The 17246-nt window shown below is 47.4% G+C and overlaps 1 protein-coding gene and 1 non-coding gene across 2 annotated transcripts; both read left to right on the top strand.

Annotated features, from left to right (window-relative positions):
- The first annotated feature begins 4183 nt into the window (after nt 1–4183).
- Nucleotides 4184–15747, top strand: LOC110307513 (uncharacterized). Its single transcript, XM_021179752.1, has 7 exons — nt 4184–4341; nt 5376–5510; nt 7279–7453; nt 8254–8375; nt 8556–8590; nt 14484–14610; nt 15584–15747. Exons 1-7 carry the CDS (start codon nt 4221–4223, stop codon nt 15745–15747), a joined length of 879 nt encoding a protein of 292 aa, XP_021035411.1. The 5' UTR covers nt 4184–4220.
- Nucleotides 13646–13776, top strand: LOC115030497 (small nucleolar RNA SNORA17). The gene has a single exon (XR_003836091.1). It is a non-coding gene; the product is annotated as a small nucleolar RNA SNORA17 (small nucleolar RNA).
- Nucleotides 15748–17246: the final 1499 nt, after the last annotated feature.

The following is a 17246-nucleotide window of genomic DNA, read 5'->3' as shown; positions in this document are numbered from 1 at the left end:
AATTGGAATGTTAACCCTAAAGCAGTAATTGTGATTTTCGGCCCTCTCTTGCTCACGTACACCTAAAGCATAAGTCGGGGCCTCAGTTTTCCTCTTCCAGTAAATGGGCAAATACAGCTAGGTTAGCGGCCTTGTTGTGGGAATGTGGATATAACACTGTGAAAATTTGATCCATCTAATTATAGAGTCAAGATAGCATGGCACAAAGCTGGAGTTTGGAGTTAGACTGTTTTCCTGGATTCGCCATGTTATCAGCTGTGTGGTCTCATCTCAATCATTTAGCGTCACTGAAACCTCCATTTTTTTTTTTATTACAAACAAAACAAAACAACCAGTAACACCTATGCCTGACAGGAAAATTGATCAAACATAGACTGATTAGACATGCCCCAGTACACACTTATTAGAGAGCAAGTAGAAGCAGTGAATACCAACAGAAAATACCTTCTCTACTAGCTCAACTTCCCCAGTCAGACTGTGAGGTTCCTCAGAAGGCCGAGGCTGGTCGCTTAGGCTAGTCTTTTGGTTTAAATTTTAACTTGTCTATCAATCTAGTTTAGAGAATGATTTGATCGGATTAGCCTCTAGCCAGTCATTAAAAAGGAGAGTTCCCGGGATAAGCATGATGGGAAAACACAGATCAGATCTATCTACAGTCCTCCCAAACATAGTAGAGGCTATTCAATTGTAGTTCCAGCCCATGTCTACTCCGTGGAACATAGTAATATTACTGTGGAACATATATTACAATGCATACAGGGAATGTGGACATATTACAATAATTTGTATTTGTTTATATTTGTTAACGAGTCATCCTGTGTGGTTTTTAGGGTGGGGGCAGATTTACCCCAGAATGAGTCTATTTTAAGTGGAAGCATGTATTTGCCAAGAGGCCGTAAGACTGGATTGGGGAGGTAAGTCAGCAGATACGAGACCATTGAGTGCTCTTCCAGAGGATCTGGGTTTGATTCCCAGCAATCACAAAGCTGCTTACACTCATCTTTAACTCCAGTCCCACGAGATATGAACCTCTCTTCCGGACTCTTCTGGTTTCAGGCATGCATGTAGTATACAGACATTCATGTAGGAAAATCACTCATACACAAGCGGTTTTTAAAATAAGAAATTAAAAGATGCTGTTTGTTAGAGGCAAATGGACGCTGCTGAGGAGTTGCCTGGTATATTTTACAGAACTAGGACAAACCGGAGTGCCCAGATAGAAAGGTGTCCTAAGACATGATGCAAGCTGGGCTTGGGTGTAGCTCGGTGGACAGAGTTAGTATGCAGGAAGCCCCGGGACTAATCCCCAGCCCCGCATAAACCTGATGTGATGATCTCTCATCCCAGCACTCAGGAACTGAAGGCAGGAGGATCAGAAATCCAGGTCTCAGAACAAAACAATGATACGAGAGGTGAATGACATGAGTGGATAGCAGGTGACCCTGCCAGCCTCAGTGCGGCAAGGGTGAGGTAGAAGACCCCAGAGGTCCTGTCTAGGGACCACTAAGATGACCACGTGTGCTGTGGAGAGATGGGAGAGAACAAGATGAAGAATGGTAAGCATTGAAGAGAGACGGAACTGGAGACTTGAGGGTGGCAAGGAGCAGCTTGGTGTGAGCAGCCTGTGCCTTTAGCTGTCCAGCCTAGAATTCAGATTCCGAGTGACTGCCTGGCAGTGGTGGCACACGCCTTTAATCCCAGCACTTGGGAGACAGAGGCAGGCAGATTTCTGAGTTCGAGGCCAGCCTGGTCTACAGAGTGAGTTCCAGGACAACCAGGACTACACAGAGAAACCCAGTTTCGAAAAACAAACAAACAAACAAATTCCTAGTAACAAAATGTGTCTGGAAGGCCACCCATGAATTTGCCTTTTAAGTACTGTAGTTTCAGGGATACATTGTCATTTGGTTTTCAGTGCTTGGGATGATATTGTTTTTCGTGGTTTCAATTAGTTTTAGTTCGGTTGGTTTTTTTTTTTTTTCTTCCTTAGCTCTTAACATCTGCTTCCATTTTTTTTTTTTTTTTAATGCAACCTGGCTCTCCCCTTTGGAACATCGTACACATTACCCTTTTACTGGGCAAATGATAGCTGCACATTTTTATGGGGTAGAATGAAATATGAGATGTGTACATTGCGGGCCAATTTGAGGTAGCTAAGATATCATTGTTATTCTCTTAGCAACTCCAAAATCTGCAGCACATGTTATTAACTGTGCTCCTCATAATACACAAAGATATAACCATGCGTCTGTGGGGAGCAGACGTGGAGGAGTGGAGTTGGAAGAGAGGAGAGCTAAGTCCAGATCTTCAGAACCCATAGAACGCTGGACAAAGTAATGCATGCATCTATAAGGCCAGTCAGTGTTCCTACAGTGAGATCGGAGACAGAGACAAATTCCCTGGAAGCTGATGGGCGAGCTGCCCTGGAATACATGCTACGAAAGCAAAGTACAAGGAGACTGCCTCAAGCAAGGCAGAAGAGGAAAAAACAAACAGCTCCGGAAATTACCTTCTGGTCCCCCCCCCCCAACCCCCTCCACACACATACTTTACTGTATGACTCCATATAGAAGAAATGTCCAGGGCAGAAATCAGGCCTGTGATCACATCCTCGGGAGGCAGGAGAATTACATATCCAAGGCCAGTTGGGGCATGGTAGTGATGGTCTCTCTCAAAAGTTTAAGAAAGGAAAGAGAGGGCTAGGGATGTAACTCAGAGGTGGAGCGTGTGTGTGAGGCACTGGACTAAAGACTCACCACAGGCAAAGACAGAGACAGCAGGAAGCCCTACAAGATGGGAAGCAGTCTCAGGGGCTGGAGTGGGTTGCAGCCGGCTAGCGAGTGATTGCTCATGAGACAGGGTTTACAGCTGGAGAGATTAAAAACATTTCAGAACCAGCAGATAGGACACACAATCTCATGAATGTCACAAGGACCTGAAATTGTTGATCTGAAAATGGTCGGGTTTATCTGATGGAAGTTTAGCACGGTTTGTCAAAGCAGACGCTGTGGGACTGTCTCTTGCAGTTGTAGTTGGGGGCATCAAGTGCATGTGGCTGCTGCCAGCGGTCCCTGCCTCAGTTTACCCTTGCATGGCTCACATTGTGCCCATACTGCATTTGCTCTTTCACTAATGCTTCAGGATTTAAGTTGAGGGAATATTCCAGAGCAATCAGAGAGCCACTTTTAGTCCCTCCTACAGCTGACTGAGCCATTGCTTCCTGTGGTCCCTGCTAACCTGCACTTGGGACAGAGGCTCTCAGCTTCCCTTGCTCTCCTGCCTTAGAGGTGCCATCTCCTGGCCTGATGCTCACTGGGAATGGTGGGTTCCTGTCCACTTAAAAGTCTTTACTTTTGGGTGGTGACTAAAGATGATGTCTAAGCCAAAGACAAGAGAGGGACCATCCACAGGGAGCTAAGGGGAAGGAGGAAGAGACCCAGGCAGAGAGACCTTGTAAGGAGACAAAGGAGACACAGGGTCAAAGCCACAGACAATTAGCCCACAGATGAGAAGAATCAGCGGCCAGGACAGTATGCAGCTCAACTGATCGTTGCGAAGAGCTGATTTCACCCCCAGCCCCACATTCACTGGGTGAGGTGATGCAGACCTGCGATCCCAGTCCTGTGGAGGTGGATGCAGACGGATCAGTAACTTCTACTACACAGCAAGTTTGAGACCAGCCTGGGAGAGATCAAATCCTGTCTCAAGGAAAAGAGAAGGATGGAGAGAGGGAAGGGAAAAGGAAAAGGAAAAGGGAAGGAAGAAAGAAGGAAAATGAGAAACAAGTGGAGAGAAAAGGGAGGACTGGAGACAAAAAGGCAAAAATCCACAAACCCCCAAAACCAAAAACCAAACCAAGACAATAACAAACAAAAACAACACATGAGAGGAAAGGAATCAGAAAGAAAAAAGTACGATATTTCCAAACCCCAATTTGCCCCCGAGAAGAGGAAGTTTCTGGAGTTCACACCACTCTGCTCCAAGGTTCTACAAGATGACAAGCGTTTCTGCCCCTCCCCCTCGTAAGCCTGAGGACCACCACCAGCAGAGGCCCAGACCAGCCTGTCAGATCCCGTTCCCCCACAGTTTGCACTGCAGGTACAGCTAGTCCACTGATGGCCTCTGGGGAGGGAACAAACTGGCTCCTGCCCAGAGATGCTTCCTGGACTGTTGGGGCACGCAGCAGAGGCCAGAGCCACTGACAAACTCCTCCTGGTTTAATGCCTCCAAACAGGCTACTGCTTCCTAAAATGAGACTCTGGGGAGTTCTGCCATTCCTGGTCCCCTTCGTCCTCCTGTGGAGCATCCAGGAACCTGAGCTGGCAGACGGGTTCTTTATCAGTGAGTACTGAGTCCAGTTCTTAGCACAGAGAGAAGAAACTTGATGGGGTTAGAGAACAAAACATGCTGCAGGTGACAGTGTCTCCCTCACCTCAGCCCCTGGCCCTGGTGGGGTGATGTTTGGAGTCAGTGTTTCCCCATATCCTGGAAAGATGGCCTGGCTGGACACAGCTCTTTGGTCTGTGGTGGTTAACTGCCCGCCATTATAAAGAATACTTCCTGGAAGTGCTGGGACTAGTGTGCATTAAATGGACCTGGGGATTAACTAGCCAAAGGGATTTCCACTGAAGGCCCAGCCTCTTCCTAGTACCACCCCATCAGCTCCCCAACCTGCCGACTGCAGCTCCCCAAAGCTTTCCTGTGTCACAGAGGACCTTCCCTGTGTGCTAAAGTGCAGCCACCAGGAGTCCCTTAGCGTGATGATGCATGGAGATTCTGAGCACTGAAGGCAGTGGTGGAAAGTGGATGCTTAGGAGGTCACGTGAATTCTGAGACCACTTCTCAGGAGCCGTGTGGCTCTGCACAAGTCCATGGAGCCTCCCAGTGCTCTGGGTCCTCTGTTCTGTGTGTGCAACACTGTCCAGGCCCACTCATAATTGTGTAGTGAGGAGCGAGGAGAACAGTCAAGTGCCCCAGAAGTACTTCATCAGTATGACCCACTGTTCATTTAACCCCGGGACCTTGCTTGACCAAGGCTTTCCACACTCTGTCGCATTAACCTTCAAAATGACAATCTGGGCAAACAGTGAGAGCAACAGGGGCCAACCAAGGACAAAGCTCAGGATAGTTCTAAAGGGCTGGGTCTCTCCCTGGAAAATCGTAGATAGAGAAGGTCCTGGGACTAGATGCTGAGTTCTTACAGCTGAAGATGTGGCCAGTGTTATGAAAACCCTGAGCTGCTGAGGGTTGCCTCCTCCTAGTGACAGGTGAGGGACAAACAAGCTTCCTGAACTCTGCAGGTGTGCCCTGGGACTGGGAAGGGAGAACAATATCTCCTTCAACCCCTCACAGGACCATGTCTTCTCCTCCCATAGGAACATGTCCAAAGTATAATAAAATAAAGTGTGACTTTGAAGAAAGAGGCCAGTGTTTACGACACCAAGAGTGTCCAGGGGAGAAAAGGTGCTGCCTGTTCGCCTGTGGGAAGAAATGCCTGGACCTCAGCGAAGGTACCTGTCTCATCCCCTGCTCCCGCCCTTCTGATCTGGCACTGCAGGGCCTTCTGGGTCACTGAGGTTTCGTGTGTGACCCAGATTCTCATGGTGTCTGAGTGATGTCACTGCTGGGCAAGAGAGTGTCCTTTTTCAATTTTCTTCAGGTATCTGAATCGAACAATCAACCTTTCTTTTTAAAATGATTATTTTCTGTGTAAATATGTTTTGCCTGCGTGAATACAGTATGTACCCCATCCATACAGTTCCCATAGGGGAGAGAGGAGGGCAGCAGATCCTCTGAAATTGGTAATACAAATGGTTATGAGCTGCCAAATGGGTGCTAGGCACTGATCCCAGGTCCTTTGAAAGGGCAGTAGGTGCTTGTAGAAATGAGATGTTGATCCAGCCCTGGCTTTCCCATTTTTGGACTCCGTTCTCTCTTTCATAACATGGATGTAGGTACTGGGTCATGTGATCTCTTGGCTGCCCTGTGGTGCTGTTCTGAGATACTCAGAGGCTATGAAAGACTCATCAAATACCAACAATGTGTCTGGCTGTAGGACAGCATGAGACAGATGTGTGTGTAACATGGGGCAGGTGTGTGTGTAACATGGGGCATGTTAGGTGTAACATGAGGCAGGTGTAGGTATAACATAGGAGAGGTGTGTGTGACATGGGGCAGGTGTGTGTGACATGGGGCAGGTGTGTGTAACATGGGGCAGGTGTGGGTGTAACATGAGGCAGGTGTGGGTGTAACATGGGACAGGTATGGGTGTAACATGAAACAGGTGTGGATGTGACATGGGGCAGGTGAGTGTGTAACATGGGACAGGTGTGGGGTCTCCTGGCTTCTCTGTCCAGGCCTCTGTCCTCTCTATCACTTCTGGCCTTCTATACTCTGTTCTCTCTGTCACATCCTTGAGTCCTACAAAAGACCATCAAAATCATTCCCCCAGTGTTACCAGTCAGCAAATACTCGGGGTACTCACGACACCCTTGAGGGCTCCACCTGCTCACCGTGGGCAGGAAAGCTTTTCCTGGGGAAGGCATACAGGCCTTGGAAACCGAAGGATGGGTAGTGTGCAGGCAGATGTGGGGAGGGACAGCTTGACAGACACCAGCAAGTGCTCATGGGAAGGCCCTGGGTTAGGAGACAGGATCAGGACTGGAAACACTGGCAAGGGGAGAGGGTGAAGCTAGATGAAGAAGGGAACTTGGAGGGCTGGCCTTGAGCCTCCCTGTGATCCAACCACTGGCTGTGGTCTGCTTGGGTTCTGGTGACTTTCAGGCACAAGTTTGAAAGGCTGTGTGTTAGGAGCAACGAAGGAGAGAAGCTGTGGAGAGGGAAAATGTGGAGTTTGGGGTTTGGGGACAACTTTGTATGAGCTAGTGGATCAGTCACTCTGGAATCTGATGTCCAGTAGACTGGAGAGGTTTGGATTTAGATGGTGGCCATTCCTGGTGGAAGGAAAGAACACAGAAACATTTGTGAGGCAAAATCATCAACATGTCATTGTTCCGATGCTGAGGAGAACCAACGAAAGAGCTGTGTGCAACGCTTGCATGTGCTCGTGAGACGGCCCTGTCCCAACAAGCAAGGTTGTACTTTGTGTTACCATCCTGAAGATGAGAAAACCAAGACCAAAGCGGTTCAACTGTGGTCACAGTTCCCACGGAACTGGGAGCACAGCTCTGAGCTAAACATAAAGAGCAGTGAAAGGGGTGGGGTTGTCCCTTAGGGATACAAGCATCCAAGTATCTGTCTCCTGTGATTTCCCCACAGATGTATGCAGCCTGCCCCAGGATGCTGGTCCCTGCTTGGCCTACCTTCCACGCTGGTGGTATAACCAAGACACCAGGCTTTGTACCGAATTCATCTATGGTGGTTGCCAAGGGAACCCTAACAACTTCGAATCTAAAGCTGTCTGTACATCCATTTGCATAAACAAACGCTGTAAGTGCTAAAGGTCCCCAGCCTTCATTCTTACTAAGTCTAATCAGCCATCATAGCACTGGTCCTTTCCCAGAGCGGGGCAGTCCTGGAGGTGGAAGGGAAGGACCTGGGGTGGAGGGAACAGCAGGGAAGCAGTAGGCGAAGGAACCTGCACATCTGAGGTGAGTTACAGGAGTGCAAAGTTGACAGGAGTGGGGAGCACCCAGAGCAACTCAGAGGAGAAGCACAAGGCCCACCATGGTCACCACACTGAAGCAACAGGTATACAGTGGCAATCAGAAGGCGTGGTCACGCCGAGCCCAGCACTCACACCTCCTCTGGCTTCCCTGCTTGCCAGAGGCTGTGGAGAGGATCCCATCCCCTCTTCCATTAGCTGAAAGATCTGTGTCCTAAGGTGACTGAAGCCAAGCATGCCCATCTGTATCCTTGTGTCTTGCAGAAATGTCTTCCTGGATATGAGAAGGAGGAGCTGGAGGAAGCTCCAGGTCTTGGCTCCTAATCTGAGGCTTTCTTCCGGGAACCCAACGCATGCTCCGGATTGGCTGCCAGTGGCCAAGTCTTAGCCACTGAGACTTTGGCTGTTCCCAAAACCAGAACCCTAGACTTTGCTTATTCCCTTCCCCCAACCCCAGCTTCTCTTCAAATGTCATGACCTTCGACCTTTGACCCCCTTCTCAGCCTGGGACTCTCATCACCTCAACTTTCAGGGCTCCGATTTATTCCTATGAAACCTTGTTCTTCCTATTAAAGGATTCTGTGAGTTCTGGTGTCTCAGAGTCTGGGTAACGCATCTGCTGTCTGCAGGGTTCACAGCTGTTCACAGTCCTCTGCATGCAAGATCACAATTGTGAGTCAGGATAAAAATATCTATCACAAAATGCTAAAGAACAGAACAAGGGAAGAAGTCGTAGCCTTAAAACTGACAGGCTTTCTGGGCGGTGGTGGCGCATGCCTTTAATCCCAGCACTCGGGAGGCAGAGGCAGGCAGATTTCTGAGTTCGAGGCCAGCCTGGTCCACAGAGTGAGTTCCAGGACAGCCAGGGCTACACAGAGAAACCCTGTCTCGAAAAACCAACCAACCAACCAAAAACCAAACAAACTGAGAGGCTCATTTGAAAAGTATTTAGAAACATGGGAGAAAGTATTTCAAATAAGAACACAATTCACAATCAACTTTTTAAAAGGGGTGTGTGTGTGTGTGTTGGTGAGTGTGTGTGAATGGAACCGTAGTTGTTCTGAGCAGTTTGAAGTGGGTACTGGAAACCATACTTGGGTCCCCCACATAAGCAGTTCAAGCTCACTACAACTGAGCCATCACTGCAACATGTCAATCCTATTATTACTTTAAAAAAAAAAAAAGTCCCCAGGGCTATACAGAGAAACCCTGTCTCAAAAAACCAAAAAAAAAAAAAAAGTCCTAATTAGGTCTCCATACAAAGGGACTTATGGGGGTGTTTGCAAGATAGTACACCCTAACCTTAGGGTGTTATGTAGTCCACTTAAATCCAACATACCTCAAACACCAGGTCAAGGCAGATGACAAAAATCCACTGTAATTTAGCTGATACTAATTGATCAGGACCTCAGAACAGACTCAGCAACTGAACTGCAACAACAAGCCAGAAAAACCCACAATATTTAAGCTTGCAAATCTTAAACATCTGTGCCCAGTTATTGCTACATTTTTCCACCAATTAGGATAGTGTTGTTTCCTGGGCCTGGGAACATGACCTTAGTTCAACCCTGCCAACAAGATAAAAAAGTTGTCCTTGAGATGGCTGGACTCAGACAACTGTCTCCTTACAAGTTGTCCCTGAGATGTCTGGATTCCAACAGCTGTTTACAACCGGAGCTGTTCAGCTGTAGGGACGTCCCCATCTCCTCTAGGGTCTGGGACCTTGACCTTAGCCTCCCTCTATGATTGGGCCTGAAAAGAAAATGGCGGCAGTTAGAACGAGTTCATTTTGCTTGTTCCCAACAAGGCCAGAAGATAAAGGTGTTTGATGAACAAACCTGACAGCCTGAGTTCTGTCCCTGTAACACTCGTAAATGTGGGAAGACAGAAGTGATGCCAGTGTTATCTGACCTCCACTTGTACACTCTTGACAATCTCTCTCTCTCTCTCTCTCTCTCTCTCTCTCTCTCTCTCTCTCTCTCACTCACACACACACACACAGAGCTTCACTTACACCATATACATATACACTAATGATACTAATACTCAGTGATAGATCCTAGCATTTTCGAGGGACTGGCTTCCATCTCCAGACACACACACATACATGAGGCATGTTGGTGGGGAGATTTGTTTCCATTTTAATTTATTATATTCCTTCACTCAGTGGGTGATAGTCAGAGATTCATGCCCAGGAGCTGCCTCTCCCTAAGTCAGTATGGTGGTTTGAATAAAAATGGCCCCTACAAGCCCAAAGGAAGTAGCATTATTAGGAGATGTGGCCTTTGGAGGAAGTGAATCACTGGGGCCTGGCTTCAGGGATTCAGACACTCAAGCTAGATCCAGGAAGTGTCACTCTCTCTTCCTGACACCTACAGATCCAGATGTGGCATTCTCAGCTGCCTCTCTAGCACCATGTCTGCCTGAATGCCGCCATGCTTTCCACCATGATAATGAACTAAACCTCTGAACTGTAAGCCAGCCCCAGTGAAATGTTTTCCTTTATAAGACTTACCATAATCGTGGTGATTCTTCACAGCAGTGAATCCCTAATAAAACAGTCAATATTAGGATTAGGCAGTAGAAGGTACCTTGGAGGGTTGGGACCAGACCAAGGTGAGCTGCTAAGAGATCACACTGGCAACCGATGTAACGCAAGGGGAATAACTTATGTGATGCGAATGTTTCTGTTTTAATCATGGGTGTGTGATATGAGGCTGCTTCAGTTTGTCTACAGCCATTAACTATGATTGTTTTGAGGTCTGGGAGGAGCCTGATTTTGCCAGCTGTGGATAGTTTAATTCTGGGGACTCTGGAAAGGGAATAAATCCCAGAGCCCAGAGACAGACAGTGGTGTTCCGAAGAAAAGGAGGGGAGGGGAGGGGAGGGGAAGGCTGCTGCTTCCTCCTGTTGCTCCTGGTTGCTGCTGTTGTGGTTTGTAAAGTGTTCATGAGCAAAGAGAAGAGAAGTTGGAGATGTACTGATGACAAAGACTAGTCTTGCCCCAAGGAACTTTGTGCTCCTAATCATCAGGAAATAGACTAGAGTCCCACGACCCCTTTCCCCTCTAACCTTTTCTCTTACCTAGTGTTGGGGGGTTGAAAGGGTGTACGGGTATAAGAATCAAATAGCTTTTTGAAACCACCAACAAAAAGGTTTATTGAGAAGAGGAGGGAGCAAAACACGATCTCAGAATGGGGATCTCACAGGGAGACAGAGAGAGAGACACAGAGAGAGACAGAGACAGAGACAGAGAGAGACAGACCAGGAAACAGAATGAACAAGGCAGAGGAAGCCCTATGATGTGGCTGGGACCTTTTACAGACCCAGTTCTACTCTGACTCCAAAATCAGATGGAGACGCAATAAAGAGGTGGGGTGTTGGGTGGGGGAGGGAAGAGGCCAACGCCAGCAAGTATGCTTGTGTATGGAGTGGAGTCTAGAGCTCAACCTTAGATATCATTCCAAAGATGTTGATCACCTTGGTGTTTTGAGAGTGAGTCTCTCACTCATGAACTCATGAAGTAAACTAGATTTTGACTGGCCAGTGAGTCCCAGGGACCTGCCTATCTTGGCCTCCTTAGGATGGGGATTGCAAGGTCCTGTCCCTATGCCTGTCATTTATGTGGGTGGCGTGCTCATGAGGCAAACACTTTTCCAACATACCTAGATCACCAGCCCCTTGATTTTTTTTTTTATTGTAGACACTTGCAGCTATGAATGTTTCTTTAGTATTGCTTTCATCTTGTGCCAGAAGCTCCATCATTATGTTGTGTTTCTGGCTTACAAGCAAACAGAATGAAAAACAAGATCTCCATGTAGCCCTTGCTGGTCTGGAATTTACTTTGTAGCCCAGGCTAGCTGTTAACTCCTAGAGATCCTCCTGCCTCTGCCTGTGACTAAAGGCACACACCTTGATGTCTGACTTCTGTTTTCTTTTCATCTTAGGGATTTACATATTTTCCTATTAATGTTCTGATGATCCACTCATCATGAAATTGTGTCTTGTCAGAGTGTACCGTGGTCACAGTGGTGCACATGCTGAGGCAAGACCCATGGAGCACATGTGATAGTTGGACAGTATAAATAGGGCTCAATGGACAATGATGGAGGCTGAGCTAGGCTTGTTTATAGAGCTAGCTGTGCAACACTCGTGGGTCTCTCGGAGTGGGCCATTCAATCCTCAAGAGTGGTTACACTGTCTATAGTTTTTTTTCCTATTGATTTCTAGTTTACTTCATTATGATCAGATAGAATGGGAAAACGTATTTCAACTCTCTCTCTCTCTCTCTCTCTCTCTCTCTCTCTCTCTCTCTCTCTCTCTCTCTCTCTCTCTCTCTCTCTGTTTCTTTCAAGAGAAGATTTCTCTCTGTAGCCCTGGCTGTCCTAGAACTAGTTCTATAGATTAAGTTGACCTCAAATTCAGAGCTCCTCCTGCCTCTGCCTCCCGAGTGCTGGGACTAAAGGCATGTGCTACCACTTCCAGCTTCAATTTCCTTCTATGTATTAAAACCTGCTTTGTGTCTATTTTAGAGAAAGTTCTATGAACTGAAGAGATGAGATTGAATATTATGGACGGTTAAGTCCATTTGTTTTATTATGCCTTTAACTCTGATGTTACTAAATCACCTGTGGATACTTTGCTGGGGAAAACACATGGACACAGGTGTGAAAGGCTAAGGCAGGCTTGTGAAGGAATGGTTCACTGAAGCAGACACAGGAGACAGGATGTTCTGCTAAAGCAAGCATATGAAAGGCCTCATGATGAAGGATTCTTTGCAAACACACATGTATTGGTCTGCCATACATTGTGTAGTCGAGCGGCATTTGTGGGTCTCCATAGAAAGAAACGCACCAAAACACTTCTGGTGTTGTGCTACAGTTTCTGGCCACTTCCACAGACTCAGGCTGATGGGCAGAGTGATGTCAGCTAGAACAGACGCACATGCTGAGGCAAGACCCATGGAGCACATGTGATAGTTGGACAGTATAAATAGGACTCGACGGACAATGATGAAGGCTGAGGTAGGCTTGCTTATTGAACTAGCTGTGCAACACTCGTGGGTCTCTTGGAGAGAGGTACAGCGGAGAACTTCTGGTGTTCCTTCAGGTCCCTCCTGCTGACTCGAGCCAAGGCCTGGTTGTCTCTGCTAGGTATGTCACCGCTGCTGACTTGTGTTGGTATGCCAACTGTACAGAATTGGACTGCTGGTGTATCCGTGAAGTGTTTGCAAGGGGATCAAGCCGCTGCTGCTAACCTGTGCACTGAACTGTTCATTTACAGACAACAGAGATGGGAGTTGCTCCAAAGAACCTTTCTAAACAGGTCCACTACCCCCCGCCCCGTATCCTTTCTTTCCCACTACCTCTGGTGGGTGGTGGGCTATGAGGGAGGTTAACAAGTTTAAGAACCATCATTCAAAATAAGGTTTGAAAAATTAAAGTTATACCTGCCAGCCGGTGAGAATGGGTTATTAGTCACTGACTAGTGATGGATTGATGGTCGGCCTTTGTGTTTACCTTGAATATTGTTTGTCTAAAGAAACTCCAGGTGTTTGATGCATACATGTCAAAGGTTACACTGTGCTCTTGACGAATTGATCCCTTAGTCAATACGAAGCAGCCTTCTTGGTTTCTTCTAAGTTTGGATCGAAGTCTGCTTTGTCAAGGGTTAGTACAGCCGTACCCATCTGCTTCCTAGTTTCAGGTGCCTGGCCGCCTTCCGTTCTCTCGCCATAAGGCTGCGTTTAATTTTGCCAGTCAGGTGCATTTCTTGCAGACAACAAGAGATGCTATTTTTTTTTAAAGCCAATCTGCTAGTGAGTGTCATTTGATTGGGGAAACTAAGACCATTTGAATTCAGTTATTAATAGGCCATGATGGTACAAGCCTGTAATAACTGTATCTGGAAGACAATGGAAAGAAGATCGAGCCGAGTTCAAAACCAGCACACGGAACAGTGGTTTTTCAGGATTCAGCTAAGGCTCTATAGTGAGACCTCATCTTTAAAAACCAAAACCAACCTGCTCCTAGAGGCATTGCATGTGGGGCTGCTGTGTCACATGTGCATCAGTAGGTGGCAGAGAGGAGAGAGGCTATGCTATGCTCAGCGTTCTGACCTAGGAACATCTGGATGGTTAATAGCCTAACATTCTTTGAAGAAAACCAAACTTGGGGTGACCACCAGTCCAGACAAGTTCCCAGGACATAACCCTGACTGAGGCCTCATGGACTAGCAAGAGGAATTCCAAGACTAGAAGAACCTCACCCAGGATCTCAGCCTGGGGCAGGAGACAGACAAACCCCACATGGGACCATGCAGTGGCCTGGGCAAGGACCCAGCCCAAGACGACTACCAGTCTGGTACCATGGGTCCAGACAGGGAGCTAGCCTGAGAGGACCAGTGCTCAAACCCTGCACAGGCCTGAGGGGGCAGACCGTGCCCAAGATGACCCCTGCCTGGTGACATAATGCCACAGCACTCCTGAGACCACTCCTGAGATGACCCCAGACACTCAGAAACCCTGGGCACCACTAAAGGGGGCAAGTTTTTGGTAGAGAAATAGACGGGAAAGAGAAACAGAAGGATGTGGTCATAATGAAGAGAGGCAGAACTGGAGACTGGAGGGTAGTGAGGAACAGGCAGATGTGAGTAGCTGGTGATGCCACCTGGGACCATGGTGGGGTCCTGGCCTGAGGCTGCCACTGGGGCCTTGTCTGGATCTATGGCTCTGCAGCAGCAGGGACTGTGTTACCACCAAAGGCCAGGCAGATGTCCCTGCTCTGGTCTGCCATCCAGGGTCATGTTTATATCTGAGGGCTGTGTAGAACTGGCCCTACCCCTCACCTGGGTATCATAGGAGAACTGGTCCCAGGGCATGAAAGCAGGAGAGTCACGCTCACCCCTCATCAGCCGCAGTACTTGGGAGAGTGGGCTCCGAACATCACCCAGCACAGTAGAGCTGGCCGTGGCTGTGGGAGTTGTGGGTAAGCTACTTGTCTCCCATGGGATGGCATGGGTGAGAGAGAGATACCTTTCTACCTGTGGCAGATGGGAGACCAGGCTTTGGGTTCATGAGAACAGTAAAGTTGGCCCTGCTGCTCACCAGCGGAAGCACTCAGGAGGAAGATGTCTCCCCTCTTGCCTCTCACTATCTACGACAGTCAGAAGAGCTGCCCCTGAGGTCATCAGAGTGGGAGAGCTGGCCCTGTCTCTCACCTACTACAGCCTTTGGGAGATCAGGCCCTGTACCTAGCCTAGGCTGCACAGTAGAGCTGACCTTGGATGTGAGAGCTATGGGTGAGCCTGTCCTAGGGAGTGAGAACAGGAGCAAGAAGTTAACTGGGGAGCCACCCAGGTCAGATGCCTCTCAGGCCCAGATCCAGGGCTTTGAATTGGCCCACCCCAACATCTACCCCATTGATGAACTGCTGGAGGGTGTGAAGGGACCAGTCCCACAGATCCAAAGCTACAGGATCTCCATGACCCAGGGCAACGACAGGATTGCTGAGACGAGTCCCAGTGAGGATCCAGAAGCTGGAGACTGAACCAGACCAACAAGCCATTGTAATGAACATTTGCCAACAAAGAAGTGTGGACAAAAGGAATACACTACAGCTTCCACAACAAGATTGTGTTTTCTCTGTTGGTGGGGAGACTGCAAAGGTGGGGTAGGTATGAGAGGAGTGGGGAATGACTGGGATTGGAGTGCATGATATGAAAGTCACAAAGAGCCAATAAAAAGTGAGACAAAAACAGAAAACAAACAAAAAAACTTTAGTCACTAGTCAGTTTCTTAATTGCATAGCATGTTCCATGCTAGTTAGACTGTTTCCCATACTGTATTAATGGGTGAGGATTGACTTGAAGTATTATCAGTGCTGTATTAATGGGTGAGGATTGACTTGAAGTATGTCTCCAGGCCCTTAACAGTTTGATGCTGTTGCTGTTGTGACTTAGATTTGTCTCTCCGCACTGAGTCACCGGTGTGGGGACCAGGGGGATTTAAGAGTGTGCTGTTCCAGTATATTCACACACATAAAGGAGAGGTGAAGGGCAAGAAGATGGAGCTACAGAGATGGTGGAGTGGGGAAGAGCCCTTGCCAAGCAAGCGGGAGGACTGAGTTCAGATCCCCAGCACCCATGTGAAAAGATCATTGTAGCCCAGCTTGTCTCGGCACACCTGTTACCTGAGTGCTGAAGCAGCGTGGAGACAGGAGGATTGCTGGAGCTTGCTGGCTGCCAGCCTAGCTGAAAGATCTGAGAGTGTGGTAAGATATACTGTCTCAAGAGAATAAGTCAGAGAGCAATAGAGGACCTGTGACAACATCCCCTAGCCTCTGTGCATACACATGGATGCATGCAACACACACACACACACATGCTTGTGCACATACACATGTACACACACATGCATATACCTAACACACTCATATACTGCACATGCAAACACATACACAGACTTTATTAGTTAAAAATGATTGATGAGTGGCTGAAGAGATGGCTTGGTAGCTAAGAGCTCTTGTTTCTCTTGAGGGAGACTTGGGTTCACATTTCCGTGACCACATGGTAACTCACACCAGTAATTCTACTTCCAAGGGGACCGATGCCCTCTTCTGACCTCCCAGAGCACTGGGCACACACGATGCACATTGCAGCAGAACACTCATGCACACAAGATAAATAAATCTAAGTTAACAACAACAACGTCCTCAGAAAGGACACAACAGAGCAAATTAATTCAGTCCAGGACTTGGAGAGGGAAACCAGTATCACACAAGGACAAAGCCAGCAACGTGGACAAGAAAAGCGGCCGTGTGCATGAGCAAGCCAGCCACATGGAAAATACATCCATCAAGGAAAGTGGAATTCTTGAATAAAATTATAGAAATTTTGGAAATCAAAATTTCAACAAAAGAATGTTTAAGGCACAGTGGGAAACATCTCCAATAGATCTGATAAAGCAGAAGAAAAGGTTATCAAGAATGGAAGATGAGACACTAGAGAGACAGCTCAGGGGTTAAGCGCACTGGCTAGTCTTCCAGAGGACCCAGGTTTGGTTCCCAGAACCCACATGGTGTCTGGCACACCTGCTTCTGGCCTCTGTGGGAACTAAGTGCACCCGCAGTGTGCACAGAAAAACAAGCAGGCAAAACACCTATACACATAAAAAAATTTTTAATTAGAATTTTAAAAACTGGTGTTTGAGACTGAACAAAAACTACACTCAAATCTTGACAAAGAGCCAACAACATTTATTTATTCCCTTGAATCTGTCAAGCGTTCTCAACATGGGCCACAGAGGCCTTGGTGCGTGTCTGCAAGAACACACAATATGGCATACACTCACATAGACACACACATACACATGAATGAAAAATCTTTTTTTAAAGTCCAGTATAGTCATATTTACCCATTAACTGACATTTATTGTTACTAATGATATACGAGGATTCATTTCATTTTTTTTGTAAGAACATTTCTGAATTATTCAAAGATTCTGTACTTTTACATTCATCTGCTCACTAAAAACTATGTGTCAGTCTGGTACCAATGCTTTGGCAGTCATTTAAGGACGTGTGTGCAGTGGCAAACAAATCTCCCAGTGCTTGGGTTACATCTG

Source organism: Mus caroli, unplaced genomic scaffold (assembly GCF_978045245.1).
Source record: "Mus caroli unplaced genomic scaffold, Mus_caroli_1 scaffold_2, whole genome shotgun sequence".
Lineage (NCBI taxonomy): Eukaryota > Metazoa > Chordata > Mammalia > Rodentia > Muridae > Mus > Mus caroli.
Note: the sequence above shows the minus strand (reverse complement) of the source record. Positions and strands in the feature narration are given on the sequence as shown.

Excerpts from the sequence above, each read along its gene's own strand:
- LOC110307513 (XM_021179752.1), top strand. The coding sequence starts at position 4,221 with ATGCCTCCAAACAGGCTACTGCTTCCTAAAATGAGACTCTGGGGAGTT. Across the intron at positions 5,511-7,278 it reads ATGCCTGGACCTCAGCGAAG|ATGTATGCAGCCTGCCCCAG; the intron begins GTACCTGTCTCA and ends ATTTCCCCACAG. Across the intron at positions 8,376-8,555 it reads CGTAGCCTTAAAACTGACAG|GCTCATTTGAAAAGTATTTA; the intron begins GCTTTCTGGGCG and ends ACAAACTGAGAG.